The sequence below is a fragment of the Thamnophis elegans genome, chromosome 3, assembly GCF_009769535.1.
Source record: "Thamnophis elegans isolate rThaEle1 chromosome 3, rThaEle1.pri, whole genome shotgun sequence".
NCBI lineage: Eukaryota > Metazoa > Chordata > Lepidosauria > Squamata > Colubridae > Thamnophis > Thamnophis elegans.
The window spans coordinates 57,035,371-57,055,226 of NC_045543.1; the positions used below are offsets into that span (position 1 = coordinate 57,035,371).

At 43.3% G+C, this 19,856-nt stretch overlaps 2 protein-coding genes across 2 annotated transcripts in view; one reads left to right on the forward strand and one right to left on the reverse strand.

Annotated features, from left to right (window-relative positions):
* Window positions 1-6,253, reverse strand: part of RNF20 (ring finger protein 20) — a 42,012-nt gene extending 35,759 nt beyond the window's left edge. The window contains 7 exon segments of the mRNA XM_032213582.1: window positions 1,192-1,310; window positions 3,066-3,161; window positions 3,164-3,247; window positions 3,378-3,525; window positions 3,612-3,779; window positions 4,291-4,459; window positions 6,139-6,253. Of these exon segments, the coding sequence (XP_032069473.1) occupies window positions 1,192-1,310; window positions 3,066-3,161; window positions 3,164-3,247; window positions 3,378-3,525; window positions 3,612-3,779; window positions 4,291-4,419 (744 nt within the window). The 5' untranslated portion in view covers window positions 4,420-4,459; window positions 6,139-6,253.
* Window positions 6,254-7,037: 784 nt separating this feature from the next.
* Window positions 7,038-16,699, forward strand: PGAP4 (post-GPI attachment to proteins GalNAc transferase 4). The gene is given in 3 exon segments (XM_032214578.1): window positions 7,038-7,246; window positions 13,781-14,077; window positions 14,080-16,699. Coding segments are annotated over 2 exon segments (1,251 nt in total). The 5' UTR covers window positions 7,038-7,246; window positions 13,781-13,833; the 3' UTR covers window positions 15,087-16,699.
* Window positions 16,700-19,856: the final 3,157 nt, after the last annotated feature.

Below are 19,856 nucleotides of genomic sequence, written 5' to 3' on the forward strand. Positions count from 1 at the left end.
TTTTGTAGCTGTGAAATATCTATTAAGTGAGTTTGTCCCATTTTACGGCTTTTGTTGCCACAGTTGTTAAGTGAATCATTGCATCTCTTAAATTAATAACATGGTTGTTAAGTGAATCTGGATTGCCTATTGACTTTGCTTGTCCGAAGGTCACAAAAGTGATCACATGACCCCAGGAAACTGCAACCGTCATAAATATGAACCATTTGCCAAGCACTGAATTTTGATCATAGGGATGCTCAACGGTCATAAGTGTGAAAACCATTGTTTCAATGCAGTTATAACTTTGAATGGTCACTGAATAGACTGTTGTAAGTTAAGGACTACCTGAACTGCATCCATATTCTCCATCTAGGACCCATGAATTTCAACAAAGCCTACAGCAATCATTGGGGAGCAATATGTGTGAAGCCTGACTCTCTGAGTAGCTGAGATTGTCATTATTTGAAAATAAGTTGAGAAGTATATTAAGAACCAAAGAGGATGGTGAAACTATAACTTGGTAGAGATGAGAAGCCATAATCTTATGGCTCATGCTCCTAGCAGAAAAATTATGAGGACACTGCTGCTGCTGTCCCAGTAATATCTGAATAAACAGAATGTTTGAGTGCAGCCATCTGTACCACTTCTAGTAACCTCAAAAGCCAATTCCTACCTCCAATCAATATATAAGAAGCAGTGTATTTATTTAACTTGGGGTATTGGTGAATTCTAAAGTCTCCGAGTTTTAGACTAAAAATAAATTTAAAATTAACAAATATTTGCACTTCTCATGATAGCTAATGAATAAGACCAGTTGCACCAATAGGATTTGTAACACTGAACTGCACTCAATGTTGTTTCAGCTTTACTAGTGATGTGATACACATAAATGTATACTATTACCTAATAACTGGCTGGCACTATGAGAGCTCTGCTTCGTCCCCCGCCCCCTTTTCTTCTTCACAATCTACTTTTAGGTTCCACAGTTGAGTTTCCCCCTTCATTGAACATCAACAACCTATTCTTCTTCTAGACACCTCAAAATTTTGCACTGTGTAGGTTATAAGGCCTAGCAAATAATGTATATGTAAGATTCAGCAGCTTCTTAATTAACATCCTTCTCCTTTATGTCTTTTCCTCTGCTTCCCAAAATTAAAATCCTAGCCCCATCACTTTTGCTACATGGCTTCGTAGAATCTTTCCTTGTACCTCCTGAGACATAGAGCGATGTTTCTCCTGAAGCAAATCAGCCAATTCCTGCAGCCTTCTATTCTCATTTGCTAGAAAGGAATTCAGCTCTTGAACAGCTTCTTCCATTAGGGATACATCTGAAGATGAGCGGTGGAAATGAACATTATCATATTGAAGCTATCAAGCCAATAAATATTTTCTTTAAAAAATAGAAATAAACAAGACACAATAATTATTATATTTTTTATAGGATGATGGGAACAATTCTAAATAATCTTACAAATTTTAAAGTATTGTTTCAAAAAACCAGGATAACTAATAAGGTATCTGCATTCTTCACAGTTTTTATGTTAAAATTTGGAAACAAGTGTCTAAAAATACATCTAATGAAGCAATGTATAGCAATAGAGCCGTGGTGGCGCAGAGGTTAGAATGCAGTATTACAGGCTTGCTACTGCCTGCTGCCAGCAGTTTGGTAGTTTGATTTTCATCAGATGAAGGTTGACTCAACCTTCCAAGGTTATTAAAGTTAGGACCCAGATTGTTGGGGGCAATATGCTGATTCTATAAACTGCTTAGAGAGAGGCTGTAAAGCACTGTGAAGCGATATATAAGTCTAAGTACTATTGTTAGTGCTAATAGCTCTTGGATTTATATACTACTTCATAACAGTTACAGCCCCTCCCTAAGCTATTTACAGAGTCAGTATACGGCCCCAACAACCTCAGTTCTCATTTTACTGACCTCGGAAGAATGGAAGACTAAGTCAATCTTGAACCGATCAGGATCAACAGCTGGCAGTTGGCAGAATTAGCCTGCAATACTGCATTCTAACCATTGTGCCACAATGGCTCTGTAATGTATATTTTGATTCTATACTACATCAGAAGACTTTAAGATTTTACTTTCCTACAACATTTTATTGTTTTTTCTTTTTGTTTATTTCTTTTCAGTTTTACAGATATTTCTAAATATGTTTATAATGGTACAAATAACATTGTAGTGAACTCCCTATTACACAGAACTAAAGTACAATAAAGAAATCAAACATAAAATGAAGTAACTACAAATTATAAAATATATAAATAATCATTGTGGATTCAAACCTCACGCAGCAAAAGTGTACCATGAACAAGTTGAAATATTAATGATGTTGGTACTATCTACATAAAGAAACCAAATGAAGGTTTTTCACGGATTTTATTAGGAGTTCAACTAAATCAGAAAACAAATGTAATTTAGCAATAGAAAGATGGACCGAATTTAAAAAGCAAATGAACCAAATAATACCATATGCGTGATAAAAAACATTACAAAGATGCCTTTTGAGGAGCTACAGTGTAGCCTGGATTATATACCAGGTTAACCTGCAAGTAGTTTGGACCTAAGCATGTGAGAATAGACACATCATTTAACTTGGAAGTCATGGTAAATCATCAGAACCTGTTCTTTCAATTTTCGACTCCAACAAGATACTGCACTCAAGAATATCAAAACACATTGTTGGATTGATAATCTTCAGACAATATGGGCAATAGCCAGGAGCAATTGGAATTGGAAATCTAGTAATATGAGAAGAGTCAAAAAGTGTCTTTAATATAGTTTATCAAGTTCAAAATTCATTTTATCTGATAATTCCAGTTTACTACAAGGTGCAATCTGCCCTATTGTGGGACCTCTCTTGATGTGAGTTGCAATTCCAGCCAAATATCTATTTTTAGCATAATTTCAAAAGAACCAACTGCTATAAATCATTATTCATTTGTCAATTGGCAGCAAAGTCAATGGATTAGCAACAGATTAGCCCTGAATTATTCCTTGAAAGGTTATCTAAGTACAAATGTTTTGAAAATGCAGTATGGTATATTCATAAATTCTGGAAAATGTCATACCTCCACTGTTCAGTTTCTGAGACAGCACATCCACTCTCTCCTGAAGTTTATCACACATTGTCACAATCTGTGTGACTGCACGGCGGGAAGACTCAAACGTTCCTGTAGTTGGGATTCCATTTCTTCACTAGTGCTACTAGCCAGTGTAGCCAGAAAGGAGAATGCAGGTTCAAATATTTCTCCTAAATTATAATAGTGCAAAAAAACAATTATAACTAGATGTAATCTGGATCCAAAAAATAAATTATTTCATACTACCATGAGATCATAAGCATATGTAAAACATCTACCATCCTGTAGCAGATACTTCACCTCGATCCCTCTCATCTTTACGCTCTTGGTTGCTGTCTGAATCGGGTTCTGGTTCTGGTACCACCAATGCTTTTCGCTCTGACAGAAGGTCCCCAAGGCCTTGATCCAAGTCATAGCGTTTCAAAATGATGCGAATGTTCTCATCAAACTGAAAAGAGGACATGTTTCATTGATAACAAAGTTTGCCAAGCATAATTAAAGGGATGGGACCATTAGGAGAAAAATGCAGCAGACCTGACTCCAGTAGCGGTTGACAATCAGTAGTGAAGCATCATCTGTGGCTTGACGCTTTTCCAGTTTCTCTATATGCTCTCGCAGCTCATCTTCAATAGCTTGCCGTTGGTCCAGCATCTCTGCCAGTTTTCGGTTCTTAGTCTGAAGTGTGCGAATGTCCAGTTCTTCCTGAAATACAGCCAACATAGTATAGTGGTAATAATGTTGATCTAGGTTTGGGAAGAATAACTATTCATTTCAATGTATGTCTGAAGTAGTAAGTCAGCAGTAAGCCACCTGATGGTCTCCACATTTTTTGGACCAAAGTATCCACAATTCTTTGCTACTGAATTCCAAAATATATAGAGAACGCTAGGTATCTACATATCAAAATCTGATACATAACATTTCACGCTATAGGAAATGGGTTATCACACAAAGTTTCTCAAATATCCCCCTTCCTATAAAAATTCATAGACAAAAGTAGTATGAAAGGGAAAAGGAATGAGGAAGGACTCACAATTAATCACCCACATCCTATCCTAGAAACAAGTTTATCACTTCCATGACAGTGATACCCAAGTCCACACAGCTTTGTGATAGAAACCCATCCCAGAGGCTGTGGGAGTCCAGAAGAGCATAATAATCAAAATAATATTGCATTCCACAGAAAGAGTAAAACCCAACAGGAGATACAAACCGTTGAGGAAATGCCACCAAGCTTAATAGTCTCCACAGTGGTCTCAGAGTCCTCAACTCCTGCCTTCTTCTCTGGAGGAGCTGATGGGCTTGTCTCTGCAGCCACTCGTTTGTTCCCAATCCCAGACATAGCTACAAACTGGAGGTTCCCACTTCTCCAATTATTCTTCCTGAAAGAATGAGAATGAACATTGCAAATATTTGAATTTTAACTTTTCTCATTTGTCTTACTGAGACATATTTCCAATATGAGGGGGGGGGGGGGACTAAACAAGTCAACAAATTGTATTTGAACCAAAATGCTTGCAAATCCCCTCTCCTGTATTAAAATTTTTGCACTCAAGGCCTCATTAGTTTTAAACAAAGAAAAAAACATTCTTCATCTTAGAATCCACAAAATGGTCTCAAAATGCTTGTTTAATTTGCTATTTACTGCTTTTTTTTCCCCATTTGAGATCTGCTGACAATTCTGATCCCTTTGGGACATTCAGAACATTTACATTTGATTTAATTATTTTGAAGCAAACAGGGATTGAACTGCATCTGGTTATGGAGTCTTTAATGGTCTCTGAGCTTGGTTGTTAGCTTGCCGATGTTTCATTGCCCTACTAGACTCCCACCAAAAACTGGCAAAGCAAGCTAAAGTATATAAACAGAAAGCAAACACCACACTTACTGGTACTGATGAAGTTACCTAGTTGGCTAATGAAACATCTGTATGCAAACAACCAAGCTCGAGCACCAAGGGCTCCATACTTCAATCCTGAGCTACAGATATTCTACAGATAGTCCTTGACTTATGACAATTGAGCCCAAAAATTATGTTTGCTAAGTAAGAAATTTGTTGAGTGAACTTTGTCCCGTTTTATTACTTTTCTTGTCAAATTTGTTAACTGAATCACTGCAGTTGTTAAATTGGTGACATGATTGTTTTCACGCTGACTGTCAGAAGGTGCAAAAGGTGACCTGCAAGCATCATAAATGTGAGTCAGTTGTCAAGCATCCAAATATAAACCATGTGACCATGGGGATGCTGCCATGGTCGTAAGACTGAAACATGTTCATAAGTCACTTTTTTCAGTGCTGCTTTAACTTCAAACGGTCACTAAGTGACTATTGTTAAGTCGAGGACTACCTGCATTGTCATCTAGCTTTCCGTAAGCTGGACATCACAAAAATAAAGACAGCAAGAAGATGGGGGAAGAGTTAACAAATAAAACATGACAGGCTAAGAAATAAAGTAGTATCCCACCCCTGGATCAAAACTGTGTTCCTTAGCCTGTCATAGGTTTCGTTTGGTAACTCTGTCCCACTTTCTTGCCGCCTTTGCATTCTTGCTGTTCTGTTACTGAAAACTTAAGATAACAATAGAATATCCGGAGTTCAGGATTGAACTATGAGTTCTTGGTCCTCTCTGTGATCGGTTGTTTGCGGGATCAAAAGGTATCCACCAACAAGGAGGCATATGCCCTGGGGAGCAAAAAACAAGAAGCGATAAAACATACTGAGAAAATAATAACAACAGGTGCTCCACTGTCTTCTAAATGCTGCTTGTTCAAAGAAAAGGCGGATAAAAAACTTGCTCGTGCTCAGGAGAACTCTTAAACGAGAGACACCTACAATGTCCGAAGCTGTCAACAGCCGCCCAGGGCAGCACACGGTTTACCGCTCGCTGGGTCTGCAGTCCAACGTTCTCGGTTCTTCCACCCCCCCCCCCCACATTCCTCGCCCCAGCACCCGCAGCCACAGAAAGAGGCCGCTCGGTTTACGACAGCACTGAATTCCGCCTCTTCAACCCCACCTCCTCTCCCCAGGCGTCGTCCCAGGAGATAAAGAGGGCGACACCCACCCCACAAAAAAGCGGAAGGCCTCCCCGACCGCCGATAGTCCCTGCCTCTTCACTTGCTCACCAACCCCACAGAGCCTGCGGCCTACAACGATTGCCACAGGAAACCGTACGCCGACGATAAATGCCAAGCAACCAATCCGGCCTCGCTTCTTTCCCTCCTTTAGAACGGCCTCTTTTGCCCTGACGTAAAATGGCCGCCGCACCATAGCTTCACAATTGTTAGAGGGAGCGAAGAGAGCTAAGGTGCTGAGATTCCGGGTTCAGTTTTCATGAACTTCTCTTTCCTTTTATTTATTACATTTACACGCCGCCCGTCTTCTCCCCCCCAACCATCTCTCTCTCTACCAAGCGGTTCTAAACGGCTCAGAATGCCATATTCCGCCAGTCGAAACCTCTTGTTCTTTAAAGAACGGAGCGCAAGGTTTTTGGAAACGGCCATTTCAGGTATCTCAACGGCTGCAGTAGGGATTATTTAGCTCGCCGGCTTCCTGCTGCCACCGAAAAGGCCGTTTTTCTGTGAGGATTTACTATTATTATTATTATTAAAGAAGTTTTGGGAAAAGTTAACACACATGCTGTTTAAATGAAAAAAAGAAAGGTCGAGGTCCTGGGGAGCTCTGGTTGGTCGAGCTCTGTGGCGCTGTGACGACCATTCCCCCTTCGCGGTGCTTTTCGAAACTACAATTCCCAAGCACCCCTCGAGGTCCGACTCCTAAGAGTTACGTTATCCACGGAACACTCCCCCTGGGGTTTTGGTTCCGCAGCCAATCGGCTTCTTTCTGTCAAAACTTGTGGCGGCGCCTCAGAGGGGTTCCGCCCCCCCTTTTTTGTTTACGGTTGCTGAGCTACGGTTAGTAACTTCCGTTCCTTATATATCCGCCTTCCGTTTCCTTCTCGCCGCTCTGTGGCGGTGTACATGTTGCTCTCTATGCCCAGATAAGCCTAGCAAGGATAGGAGGAGGTCGCTCTGGGAGACCTTGCAAACAAAGCTGGAAACGAGAATCCACACGGAGCCCCAGACCAAAAGGTGAAGCCAAAGAGTCTGATGTTGAACACACGTACTTGGATTGCTAGGTGCATGTATAGGATGTGTCCAATCCTTCGAAAGGTAGGTAATAGCAATAGCATTTGGACTTATATACCGTTTCGTAGTGCTTTATTTATTTAGTTAGTTAGTTTGTCACTCGTGTACAAGATAACAGGAATAGGAATAACATGAATAAGAACACAAGAAATGAGTACAAATAATAGGAGCAGTAGGACAGGGACGGTAGGCATGCTAGTGCGCTTATGGCACGCCCTCACAGACTTCTTTAGGAATTGGGGTGAGGTCAACAGTAGACAGTTTAGATTAAAGCTATGGGGATTAGAGGAAGTAACACAGAGTCAGGTAGAGGCATTCCAGCATTGACCACTCTGTTGCTGAAGCCGTAGTTTCTACAATCAAGTCTGGAAGCCGTTTACTTGAGTTTGTATCTATTGTTTGCCATTGCATTATTGAGTGTTGAAGCTGAAGTAGTCGTTGACAGCTAGACGTTGTAGCAGATAATTTTGTGTACTACGCTTAGGTCAGACCATAGGCAGCGTAAATACAATGAAAGAACACTTTAGTTTCTCTTTGGCTTTCTTTTAATCTTTTAATATCAATAGCTGTTAACATTTTTGTGTGATTGGGTTTTAAAATTATTTCTAGTATGTTTACTATTCATGACAGGACGCTATTTGTATAGTCTAAGGCCATGATGGTGACCTATGGCATGCGTATCACAGATGGCATGCAAAACCCTCTTTGCGGGCACATGAGCCGTTGCCCCAGCACAGCTCCACTGTGCATGTGCACACACCTCTCACCAGCCAGCTAGTTTTTGGGTCTCTGTTAACGCATGCAGGGGGGGATGAGGCATTTGTGGGAGACACATGCGTGGGGTGGGGCATGCGGGCAGGGGGGGGTCATGCATGCATGCACGGAGGTTGCATGCGCATGTGGGGGGCAAGGGGGTCATGCATGCATGTGCAGGGCGCACCTGGGGATCATGTGCACCTGGGAGTTGTGCGCGCATTGCATTATAGAGGCTCATGTGCATGTTTTCATGCACACATGCACTTTCAGCACTCAGCAACAAAAAGATTAGCCGCTGGTCTAAGGAATCCATCTGTCTCATCAGTTGAATCATATTTCAACCTTTCATTGTTTCCATCCGCATGCACAGTTTATGGGTGGTTTATATTTCACACTGGTTGTAGGATATGTTGTCATTACTATTCATGCAAGAAGAATAGTGTAGCACGGGGGTGTCAAACTTGCAGCCCACTGGCTGGATGCCTCACGCACTGACCATGCCCACCCCGGTTTAGCAAAGGGGGAAAAAGTCACAATATGTCATGTAACGACAATGCAAACACTGCGAGTTTGACACCCCTATAGTAGAAATATGAATCTACAAGGCTTCCCCATTTCTGAACAGGATGAAGTGTTTCACATTACTGTACCAGGTAACATTAGCAGTGCAGGAGATTCAAGGAAATGAATTTTGTTCATTGGCACCATAAATCTTTTTCTTTTAATAGGGAAATAAGTTTGCCCATTTAGGATAAAAAATGACTTTTCCTTGCTTTCCTAAATACAGTGATGCAAATAAAGGCAAATTCATCCATAATGATGGGTTATTAACATTCTTACTGGCATCACCAGAGCACTTTTTAAAGTCTAACTGGAAAACTGGTTGGAAAGAGCACATACCCTTGTCTGTTTTGTCTTTTCTTTCCCTGCCCTCCTCTGAATCTATCAGAGCCCCTAGGTGGATTAGACTAGTGGATGGGTGGAGGTGGCTTTTGGCCAGGTTCATCGAGAACCCATGGTCCTTCAGGATTGTCATAGTGGTGTCTAGATCCCTTAGAGCCCTCTCAAAAGAGGATGACTGTATCAGCAGGTCATCTAAATAACATTGAATCCTGACCAAGACCTGTCTCAGATGCGCTGCCAGGGGCAGCCATTATTTTGGTGAAACTCGTGGGGTGGAAGACCAGGCCGAAGGGCAAGGCCCGGTATTGGAAGTGATGCCCTAGGTAGTAGAACCTGAGATACCTCCGGTGGTCACGAATGATTGGAATGTGTAGGTAGGCCTCTGTGAAGTCTATGGAAGTAGGAAGTCTCCCTGCCTGATCCCCTCCAAGATGGAGTGGAGAGAGTGCATTTTGAACATCCTATAACAGAACAGCTGAACAGCTGTTCAGACGTTTCAGGTCGAGAATTGCCCTCCAGTCCCCTGATGCCTTTGGGGATTACGAAAAGGATAGAGTAATGCCCCTGGCCTTGCTGGTCTAGAGGCACTGGCTGGATGTCTCGGATGTCCAGCAGGTGCTGTATGGCCTCCTGCATCAGTAATCTCCATGCCGGGTTATTTGAAACCGGGCAGATCGGAAAAACTTTGGGGGGCTGGAAAGGAACTCCAGTGACAGGCCGTTGTCTAATGATGTTCTACACCCACTTATCAGATGAGTGGTCCCCAGTGATCAGCGAAGTACGCCAAGCGCCCACCAATGGGAGGTGAATTGGTTTAGAATGAGTTTTTGCAGGAGGAGTGCCCCCCCGCCTCCTCCGCCCCTCGAAAGGTTGCTTCTGCTGCCTGCCTCTCTGGGTCTATCTGAGTATCTCTGCCTGGCAGAACCCCTCCCTGGTATTGCCTGGCACCTGAGTACCCCCCCATCTGAGCCCCTGAAGGAATCCTGACCCCGGAAGGAGGGCCCAAATCTTGTCCCCGGGAGTAGGACCGTCTGGGGTAAGGCGCCGTCCTGAACTGTCCCTTCTTGCAGCTGTGGCAGTCTTGTCCTTGTTCTCGACCAGGTAGGGGTCCAGAGCTGCCCCCAAAAGGAGCAGATACCAGGTGCCACTTGTGGCATACGTCAACCTGCCACTGTCTCAGCCACAGCAACCTATGAGATGCGATGGCTGAAGTGATCGCCCTGGAGGCAAACCTGGCTGCGGACAAGGTGGCGTCCACCCAAAAATTGGATGGCTGCCACCATTTGTTGATGTCTTGGGGCGCTCTGACCTCAGTGATGGGGATACGTTGCTGCAGCTCCTGTAGCCAGAGTAAGGAGGACCGGTTGAAGAAGGAGGCGGTGGTGGCTGCCTTCACCGCCCAGGCAGCTGCTTGATGTCCCTTTGGAGGGTGAGGTCCGCCTTCCTGTCCTCCAACTTCAGAGCCTCCTCTGGTTCCCCTGGCAGAGTAGTGGGGGTATGCAGAGCCAATACTGGAGCATCAATGGAGGGCTGATAGCACCTCGGCCATGTCCTGGTCCACATTGAAGAAGGTCTTGTCGGTGGATGTGTGCATGGGTCCCTGCTGTGGGTGCTGCTCAAGAAAGGCCTTGGGGGTTGGCACTGTGTCGGTCTCAATGGCCTGCTCATCAAAGATGGTTTCTGCAGAGAACCCCTGGTGTTGAGGTGGTGCTTCTGCTACTCTGTTTCCGAGCTTGGCAGCTGCCTTGGCCTTGAACAGGAGTGACATACAATGAGGGCTGGAACAACCCAGTGAAGGCCGGCTTAGGAGGAGGCATGCCTTCATCTTCGGATAGTTTATCCTCCCTAACTTCCCCATCTTCGCAATCCAGGTCACTGTCCTCTTGTGATGAGGCTGAGGAACTAGAGCTGTCTTCCCCCTGGTTTCCAGGCCCTCTAGTATCCTAGGAGAGGATGCCACCTGAGGCTGCATTTGTGGCTGCTGAAAATGCCGCTGTCATGCATTGCTGGAAGGCCAACATCATTAGGTCCTGAAAATTGGGGACCCCTGTGGGGGTTGCCAGCTGGCTGTGGGAGGGAAACCCAGAGGTGGTAGCCCTGTGGGCAGGGGCTGAACCAGGGAAGCTTATGTGGGAGGGATTGCCACCCCTGAAGAAGACCCCAAAGACCTGATGTGCAATAGGGATTCTTGCTTGCAATGTGGTGCCTCCCCTGTGGCCCCGCTGTTGCAGGGACTCCAGGGGCCTTCCCTTTCTGTCCCAGGCCTGGGATGGACTTAAGGCCACTTGCCTTTTTGAAGAGCTGCCCCAGCTTCCGGTGCCTTCGCCTTTCATATTTAGAGGGTTTTGGAAGGCTTGTGACCACCCTCTGCCTCCAGCGCCACCCTGGGGGAAAAGTGCTTTTTCTTGTCTCTAGCCTTTGTTCCCCCCTCCTCCTTCTGGGCAGCCTCTGGGGTGGTCCTAACCTTGGTTGATCCTCTGCCCCTCTGGTGGGGCTGCTGGCTGTTGCTGCAGGTACTTGGGTCCTGCAAGTCTCCTCATTGCCGCTGGGTGCCGCTATCTTGGAACACGTGGCTGCTCCCGGGTTCAAGATGGCGCCACGTCAGGAGACAAAGGGTGCCTCTTTTAAGTCTCCTCTTCTGGTGCTTGTGCTCCTAGGAGCTGCCATGCGCCTCTGCTGCCGGTTTTTCCTCCTTCTGCTTCTTCCTGGTGCCGCTAGAGGCTTGGCTCTGACCGTGGACCCCCTCCAATGAGGTGGGCCACGTGGACAATGACGCGGGTGCTCCGCGGCGTTTGGGAAGCCACGGTTCGCTGCTCGACCCTGCGGGGAGCAGTGGAGCGCTCCAGCGCCCAGCAGAGTTTCCACGGCAAGGCTCACCTTCTGGGTGGGGATCCAGTGCCGCCCTCGCTTTCCGGTGGCCCGATTCATGACCCACGGCACTTGAGGAAGCTGCGGCTCACCACTCAACCCTGTGGGGAGCGGCGGAGCGCTCCCGCACCACCGGAGCCTCTGTGGCAGGGCTTGCCTTTGGAAGACTTGTGCCTTTTGTTTTCTGCTTGCCCAGCAGATTTCCTTTTCCAAGTGATACTTCTCTCACTCAGATACCTGGGCCAGCATGCCGCCCCAAGGGAGCTTTTGGCAGGCCTTTTTTGCAGCTCGCTGTGGCTCCTGCTTTATGGAGATGAATTAATCCTCTTCTTTCTTTAAAATTCTTCCAATTATTGGTGATCCAGGATGGCAAACCGTCCAGTTGAGGGACTGAGTTGATAACTGGGCAGTGCCTGGTGGACCAGGGGCATATCCCAAGAGCTTATCTGACTCAATCCAATCAACGAGAGGATAAGGTCAACCCCATCCTGGATACTCCTCCTTTCACTATGGAGATGGTATAGTCCTCCTGCTGAGCAGGGGGCTAGACTAGAAGACCTCCAAGATATCTTCTAGCTCATTCTATATATTCTAACTTGCAACTCCAGAAGCTTCAGTAACATCTAGATCAAATAGACTAAATAATAAAAGCTTGAGCTGAATCAAGAGAAAACTTCAAGATGTACTTTGAGGTAAAGCAAGCTTGTTTTTTAATACTTTTGAAGTTTTTTAAAAAGCTTCCTTATAACTGAATTGATTCAAAAGTAATCATTATTATAAGAGGCCCAGTTTACCCATCAAATAGATTGCCCACTATTTTAAACCTGGATTTCTCATAGTTTGAGTCTTTATGTGTAAAAAAATCAAGCTATATATCTGTGACCCAATATTTTCAGTATGCACGTTAAATATAAAATATTAAATTATGAAATATAAATATTGAATGTCAACTAAGTACAAAGAGAGATATTCACATACTTGACAGAATTTAATTTGGGTCTAACAATCAATCTCACCTTGAGTTTAAAAAGGAGCATGGTACTAAACGTCTTAACGCTAAAGGGTGACGAATTTAGAATAAATGCCTAGCGATAAAACTAAAAGTGGGGAAATTAAATTCTTAAGAGGTAATTATAATTTATACAATGAAAATCTCACAGGATGACCTTGTTAGAGTAATTTATTCAGTGTCCTGTAAAAAAATAACATATGAAAGAAGCATTGAAAGGCCTCTCAAGAGTCAAGCATCTTTAGAATTAATTCATGTTAATCATGTCCTATCCCAAAGACTTAAAAAGAATTCTAGAACATTCTAGAATTCTGCCTTGTTTTTTGTTCTTTTGTCTTCTCTGTGTTTTTGACTTTTTGATTTTTTCTTTTCCCACTGGTGTGGGCATGTGTTGTTTAAGTAACAAAATAAAAATAAATTAATAAAAAAAAGAATTCTAGAACAAATATCTGGAATTTCTTTGGATGAAACAATGAATTATTTTACACTTGCTTGTTGAGAAAACGTCTTGAAAATACTTACATAAAGAGTCAAATACAATGTAAAAATTCCATTCCATGTATGTGACAAAATTACTGTTGTGCCCCAGTGGCATCTCATATAATTTATCCAATTAACAGAGTAATCAGATAGGAAAATAAAACTCCTGAAGTGAGTTTAGGAATAGAATGCTCAATAAATGAAATACATTGTCTGCTTGTAGCAGGTCCTTGTGCGCAGCGGTCTCTTAGTGCAATTCCATCAAGTATTTAGTATTTCTACTTAATGCAAGAGGTTCTAAAGCCAAATTAAAAGGAGGAGGAGGAATAGTATGGACCTTGATTTCAATTAATGGCATGTGAATGCACCTATTAAATTGGCAAAAGATCACGAATATGAACCGGTCATCATTGTTTAAAATGAACTTTTAAGAAGGAGTAGTAATCATGCAAAATATTGTTTGGAATAGATAAAGCTTTCAGTACAACTACTTCTTCATCAGGCATGAAATCTCCAAATATTTTTTTCTTTACTTTTTACAGAATTGGATCTAATCATGACTTGCTAGAAGGCCCCTGCCACAGTCTGCCTCTGCATGAAGCAAGAGGCTGACCAAATGGCACACAGGAAAAAACCAAAGGACTCTCGAACTGCAGATGTGGCAGCCATTGTCTCGCACAGATTACTGTCTTGGCGCTGGCTATGCCGTTTGTCCAGCCCATTCCTGCAACTCCTTGTCTTGAGTGTCGTGACATTTGGTGTGATTGCTCCCTTCACTTGCCAAGACCTCCTGCATTCTTATTTCTACTTGCGTGGTTGGTACCTGAACTCAATGACCCAACGTTTTTAAAGCAGAACCAAGAGGAGGGTTTGAGTGCTCTCCGTTACTTTGAGCGACTGCAGAATACATCAGAGAAGATGACCAAAGAGGCCTTGCAGCCATGGTTGCTGATTACCATCATTACTGTTCAAAGGAGCCCGGAACTCCACTATGTCCTTCAAGTAGCAGCTCACTTCCACCGTCTGCTCCACGAATGTGGCCCTTCTTGCCAGCACCATCAGCTCTTACTCTGCAATGTGGAAACAGATCCCAGCAACCACCAGGATGCTAAGCTGCTTGCCACTTTCTTTCCTGTGGTGAACCGCTTCAGTGGTCAGGAAAATTTGGATCTCTTTCCAAACCAATTTGAGAAGGAGAAGCAAGATTACACCTATTGCCTTGAGAAATCTCTTCAGCTGTATAGACCAGAATACGTCCTGTTGGTGGAAGATGATACCCTCCCAGAAGAGGAGTTCTTTCCAGTCCTCCATCACTTGTTACAGACACGATTCTCAAAGCCCCACCTCCGAGATGCTCTCTATATCAAACTGTACCATCCAGAGAGACTTCAACATTACATCAATCCAGAACCCATGAGGATCCTGGAATGGCTCGGATTAGGCATGTTTTCAGGATCCTTCTTGGGCTTTGTCTACTCCTGGGCATCCAGCCGCTCCAGCCTTAGTTGGTCCATTGTGTTGTTTTTCGCCCTGTACAGCATGCTGCTAGTAGAGCTGGTTGGGCGCCACTATCTCTTGGAGCTTCGACGCATAGCGCCATCCTTCTACAACATTATGCCTGTGACTGAATGCTGCACTCCGGCCATGGTGTTCTCTGCTTCTTCAGCACACCGTGCATTGGGTTACATGAAAGATGTTCAATGTCACCTAGGTTTTGCCAAAGATATTGCTCTTTATTCAATGCTTCGTATCAAGGGCGAGCATGCATTTGTGGTTGAGCCCAATCTGGTGAGACATGTGGGGTTGTTTTCCTCTGTCAGGATCAATGAAAAGCCAGAACTGCTTTGACTTTTCCATATTTCCTAAGGACTGAAACAGATGAGCAAAAGCTCAACCCAAGATATTTACCGAGCTTTGCTGAGCTAAATCATCTCCAGTTGCAAGCCGGGGATTGAATCAAATCAATTGATTACAGTCACTGATGTTCTCTAGAAGTAAGCTTGGAATTCAGTTTAGCATTCTATGTTAAAAAAAAAAGTATGTAATAGCTCTAAATCAGCCTTCCACACAATGCCCTTCCAATGTGAAGTAGCAATTCCAAAAATTCCAGCCAATGTGACTGGTAGTAGTTTTGGCTTATGAATTCTAGGTTGTGAAAGCTAGCTGTGATTTATAGCTTACAGATAATGAACAAGAGTTCTTCAGTTTGGTAGAAATACCAGAGATGGTGCTTTAACTCTTCTGCATCAGCATAAATTATTTTAAATAGTTCTTTTCCATAATCATGAGCATTCACTGAAAAGAGAAACTATTTTTTAATTGCTTTAGTCTATTTTTCCTGAGCTGATGCATTTGAGATATGTTGGCTGCAAAATTACCAACACTACCCCTCGGTCTTCTGGAGCTCAAGTCCTAAAAGATCAAAAACATGCCAACTTGGGAAAGACTGGTCTACATTCAAAACAAATGATCATATTCAGTGACGTGTTAGGACTGTCTTAATGTTTACTTCTTTCTGTTTCGAATCTTTCATTTCTGTCACTTTTAAGTATGCTTTTGTGCATACTTCCTGAATATATCTTCAAGAGCCCTTGCAAATGGCAAACTCTCCTTGCATGTAGAAACTTTTAAGTTAACAAGGTAAGATCACTCAATTTGAAGTGGCTAAAATGTTGGAGATAGCTGAATTGTGCAACATCCTAATCTGAAGTTTATGTCAGAGTTGCCACGGCTAAGAAAATGAAAAAGGCCATTAGATTCAATGAAAAATCTAATGATGCTAATATTATGGACAAGCCATATCTGCAGAAGGTTTGATTGTGCTAAAAGTGTGGCTCTTCCTTTGCCCTATCTATTCTTGTCCCTATATTAATTACCTGGCTGGTGTATCTTATACCAAATGCTCAAATCACTCCATTAACAAATTTTTGGAATCCGCTGATCACCAGAAAAATCTCATACTCAAACCCTCCATCTACGATTTAGAACTGGACTGTCAATCACCAACTAATTTTTCTCTTACTAGTTCTTACCATTTCTTTTCCATTTTGTTCCCCCAAGACAGGAAACCCTGGAAATATTTTCTACAACTGCCAATCCAATCTCTTGTTTTCTTTTGAAATGTACTGATGGTACTGTTTAAAAATCTAATGCGCACCATTCAAAACCATCCTAAAGGAAATGTAACGTTCTCATTTTTCTTCATTTCCTCTGCATTTGCTACCTCACATATAACACTATTGTTCTTTATTTAAAAAAAATACAAGTGCCTTACTTAGATGATACATTAACAATTTTATAGAGAAGCTTTTCTTCCTCGTCCTCTAACTCTGGGAACCTGTGAGAAGAAGCATGGCTTTTTCCACCTTACCTGGAAAAAAAAACTTGAACAAGAAATGTATTTTTCTTTCCATGAGAATTCAATTGAAATGAATTAAAGAATAAATGCACCATCGTCCATATACACGGTTCTTGGAAAAGTTGATGTATTGTTCCAAAGTTCTTGCTATTGTAATTTTAGAAAATGGGAAAAAAAGATAGTAGTCAGGGGTTTCTACTGACATCTATGTAGAAAGAAACAATTCATGTTCCAAAAGTATCTCTGGAGGATCCAGTCAGAAGTATTACATAGCATAGCTAAGTAATATCCCTGATAAGTATCAATTTGTATAGTTGTTTATTGAATTTCTATGCCACCCATCTCATTAATGCATTGACTCTATTAGTTATTGATAACAAGTTTTTAGCTGCTGATGCATGCAGCCTCATGAGCTTTGACAAGCTTTCCTCCTGAGCACCCTCCTGTTCATTGCTACATATGCAAGTGGATAAAAGTTGACAGGCATGGCATTGAGGACAGCAAAAGAACACACCTATCAGTCAGCCCTACACACCTAGGACACAGAAAGTAGGTAGGGGCTGATCAGCAGGACCAGGCATCTGTGCTAGTGATAGTTTATGCCACTCTGGGCAGTACAGACAGAAAGCAGCCAACAGAAGCTGAGAAGATTCCACCCTCTACTGCCTGATCAGCTCATTTAGTGCCGAAGTACCACAAGTTGTGCAACTAGCAAAGAGTTAGTGGGAGAAAATACGTGGCGCCACATCAATTTTGGTTCGGGTTTTGTGCTTTGGATTGGGGAGGAATGGAAAGATGATATCAGGTGGTGTAGTATTCTTCAAGGCGGCTTCCTTGATCAAAGTTAGATATGTAAATGTACCTGTAGCCTAAATTCTAAGCTGACTAGATAACACATGAGCTGCCCTGATTACATCAAAGAATCAGGTCTGTATCTGTGCTAGGTTTCTGAAACACACGCTTTCCTCCCCCACACAAGCATTGCCATTGTGCTGTGGATTTGTGCATATACCCGCAGGAAACTGTAATCATGCCAAGCTGTAACCAGAGGATGAATTAGATTCAGAGATTTTCTTCAGACTCTGCTTGTAGCTTCCCTCTGCGTGTAGCTGCTGGAATGATTTGTATCCTCCGTATGTTCTCTACCATTGAATGACAGCCATGCCCACAAGCAGCTCTTGAGCCTTGAAGTATAAGATTCAATGCAGCAGCTCAAAAAACACAACTTACATAAATGTAAGTCATTTATTTATTTTAACAAGAGCATATTGGTGCTTATAAGTATTGATCCAAACTCATTTTTAGATATAGATATCCGGTGTGCAAGGGGGCAACTGATGAAATGTGCTTTGCAACACGAATATAGAAGAGAGGTGCTTGCATGCTGCCACCATAATGCAAATGTTAGCATTATCGTGGAAACAAATGATGATGTTTTCAAAATTTGATTGCAAGAATGGTGCAAAACTAAGATAAAACAATGCCTTGCCAAACTAAATGCACCAAATTAAGAATATTTGGGTATGCCTTGTTCTACCCACTTAAAGTAGCATATCACACACCCCCACATATTGGGTCTTACCTAAATGTCTAGAGTTGTAATATATAATGGAAACTGCCCTAGCAGACCTTTCTCCTTATGCTCATAAGATTTCATAAGCTTTGGTACTGAACAGATAAGGATACTTTATTTAGTAAATTTACAGGCAGCCTATCTTATATACATGACTGAGGCGCTCACAATTATAACACGAACAAGAATTGATTTTTTAAAATCATCTAAAATGACAAAACAACTATTTTTATTCAATTTCCACAAAGTTGTTTGAAATCTTGACCACTTAGCTCTACAGAATGTCAACGTTGTACAAGAGCAATATAGTGACTTCAGTTGCTATTGGAGATTAATGCAGTTGACCCAGTTGACAGAAGCAATAGAGTAGAGTCAAAGAGATGTGGCAACCATTTGGGAGTGATGCAAAAACCGTGCATGAAGGTGACCTGAAATAAAACTTTTTTACCTCCTGTCTGGACAAATTCTCACTATGATTTGTCATGTGCGGATTGCAGTAAATCAGTCATAAGCATGGGGGAAGGGAAGAATCACATTTCTCAATGTACAACCTCTAGAAAAGTCTTAGAATGCTGAGATTCTTTATGAAATATACATGCTACCTGCCCTAGATTCTCAACATATTAAAAATCAATTTTTCCAACTTCTTTTCCAAAACTAAATCAAGCTAAGGACAAGAATGAAAATACTCCTGCTTCCGAAGTGAGGTGTGGAGGAGTAACCAATGGGTATTAACCCAGTCCTTTTGCCTAGGAGACTGAGGTAATATTTGAGGCCACACCTATGTTCCTCCTTCTGACCTCCCCAGATTAACCTCAGTCTCCGGCCTGAAAGGAGTGTTTCTCTGACTCTCCCGTCACTTCGAAGACTCAGGAGTTTTTTCCTACAGGATTTTTCCACAGCAAAGCATTTTACCTTAGAGTTCTTCAGCTGCGTTTCACCCCTCTTCTGCCATGCTCAGTGCTGCTGGATTACAAGCCTCGCCGCTTGCCAGCGTCTGCGCGCGCCCCAGGCGACTGGACAGTCGCGTAAGAAGGAGGAAGCCTCCGCATCGCAGAGGCGACAGGAGCGACCGCGTGGCCTCCGAAGGGACCGATGACCAGCGAGGCCCGGGGATCCATCAAAGATCACCCCAACGTTCCCCAGCTCCAGGAGGAGGCTCGGACCGCAGATCGGCAGTCGGCATCTTGCCGCCGCCATCTTGAGCACGTGAGTGAGCGCTTGATCAGCGTTCTGCTACGGAGGCCGAAAGCGCTCAAGAGGCACCAGAGAAGCAGAAGAGGCTTCCTTTAGGACCTACTCCGCCGGTGATCCGGGGAGGGCTCCAGAGCAGTGCCTGCCGGCAGTCCAGACCACAAATCAGCAGCAGAAGAACGAGGAAGCGGATTCAGGGGCAGAAGACTGAATCCAAACTTTAAAGCCAGCTGCGGAAAGGAGGAGGTTGGTGATCACCTCAACTGTGAGTAAATGGCAGAGGTGGCAAGGAACAGGAATGCTAGGCCTAGAGCTCCAGGGGGGTGTGGATCCGACAAGGGGACCTCTGGGGGAGTCTCCCGGCTCCCAGGGGGAGATCCCCAACTAGGGAGGGACAAAGCCAAGGCCCCCAAGAAAGTAGCCCCTAGGAAGGAGGCTAGGATGACCAGGGCCTCGACCAGAAGATTCAGGGCTACCATCAGCCCTTCCCCTC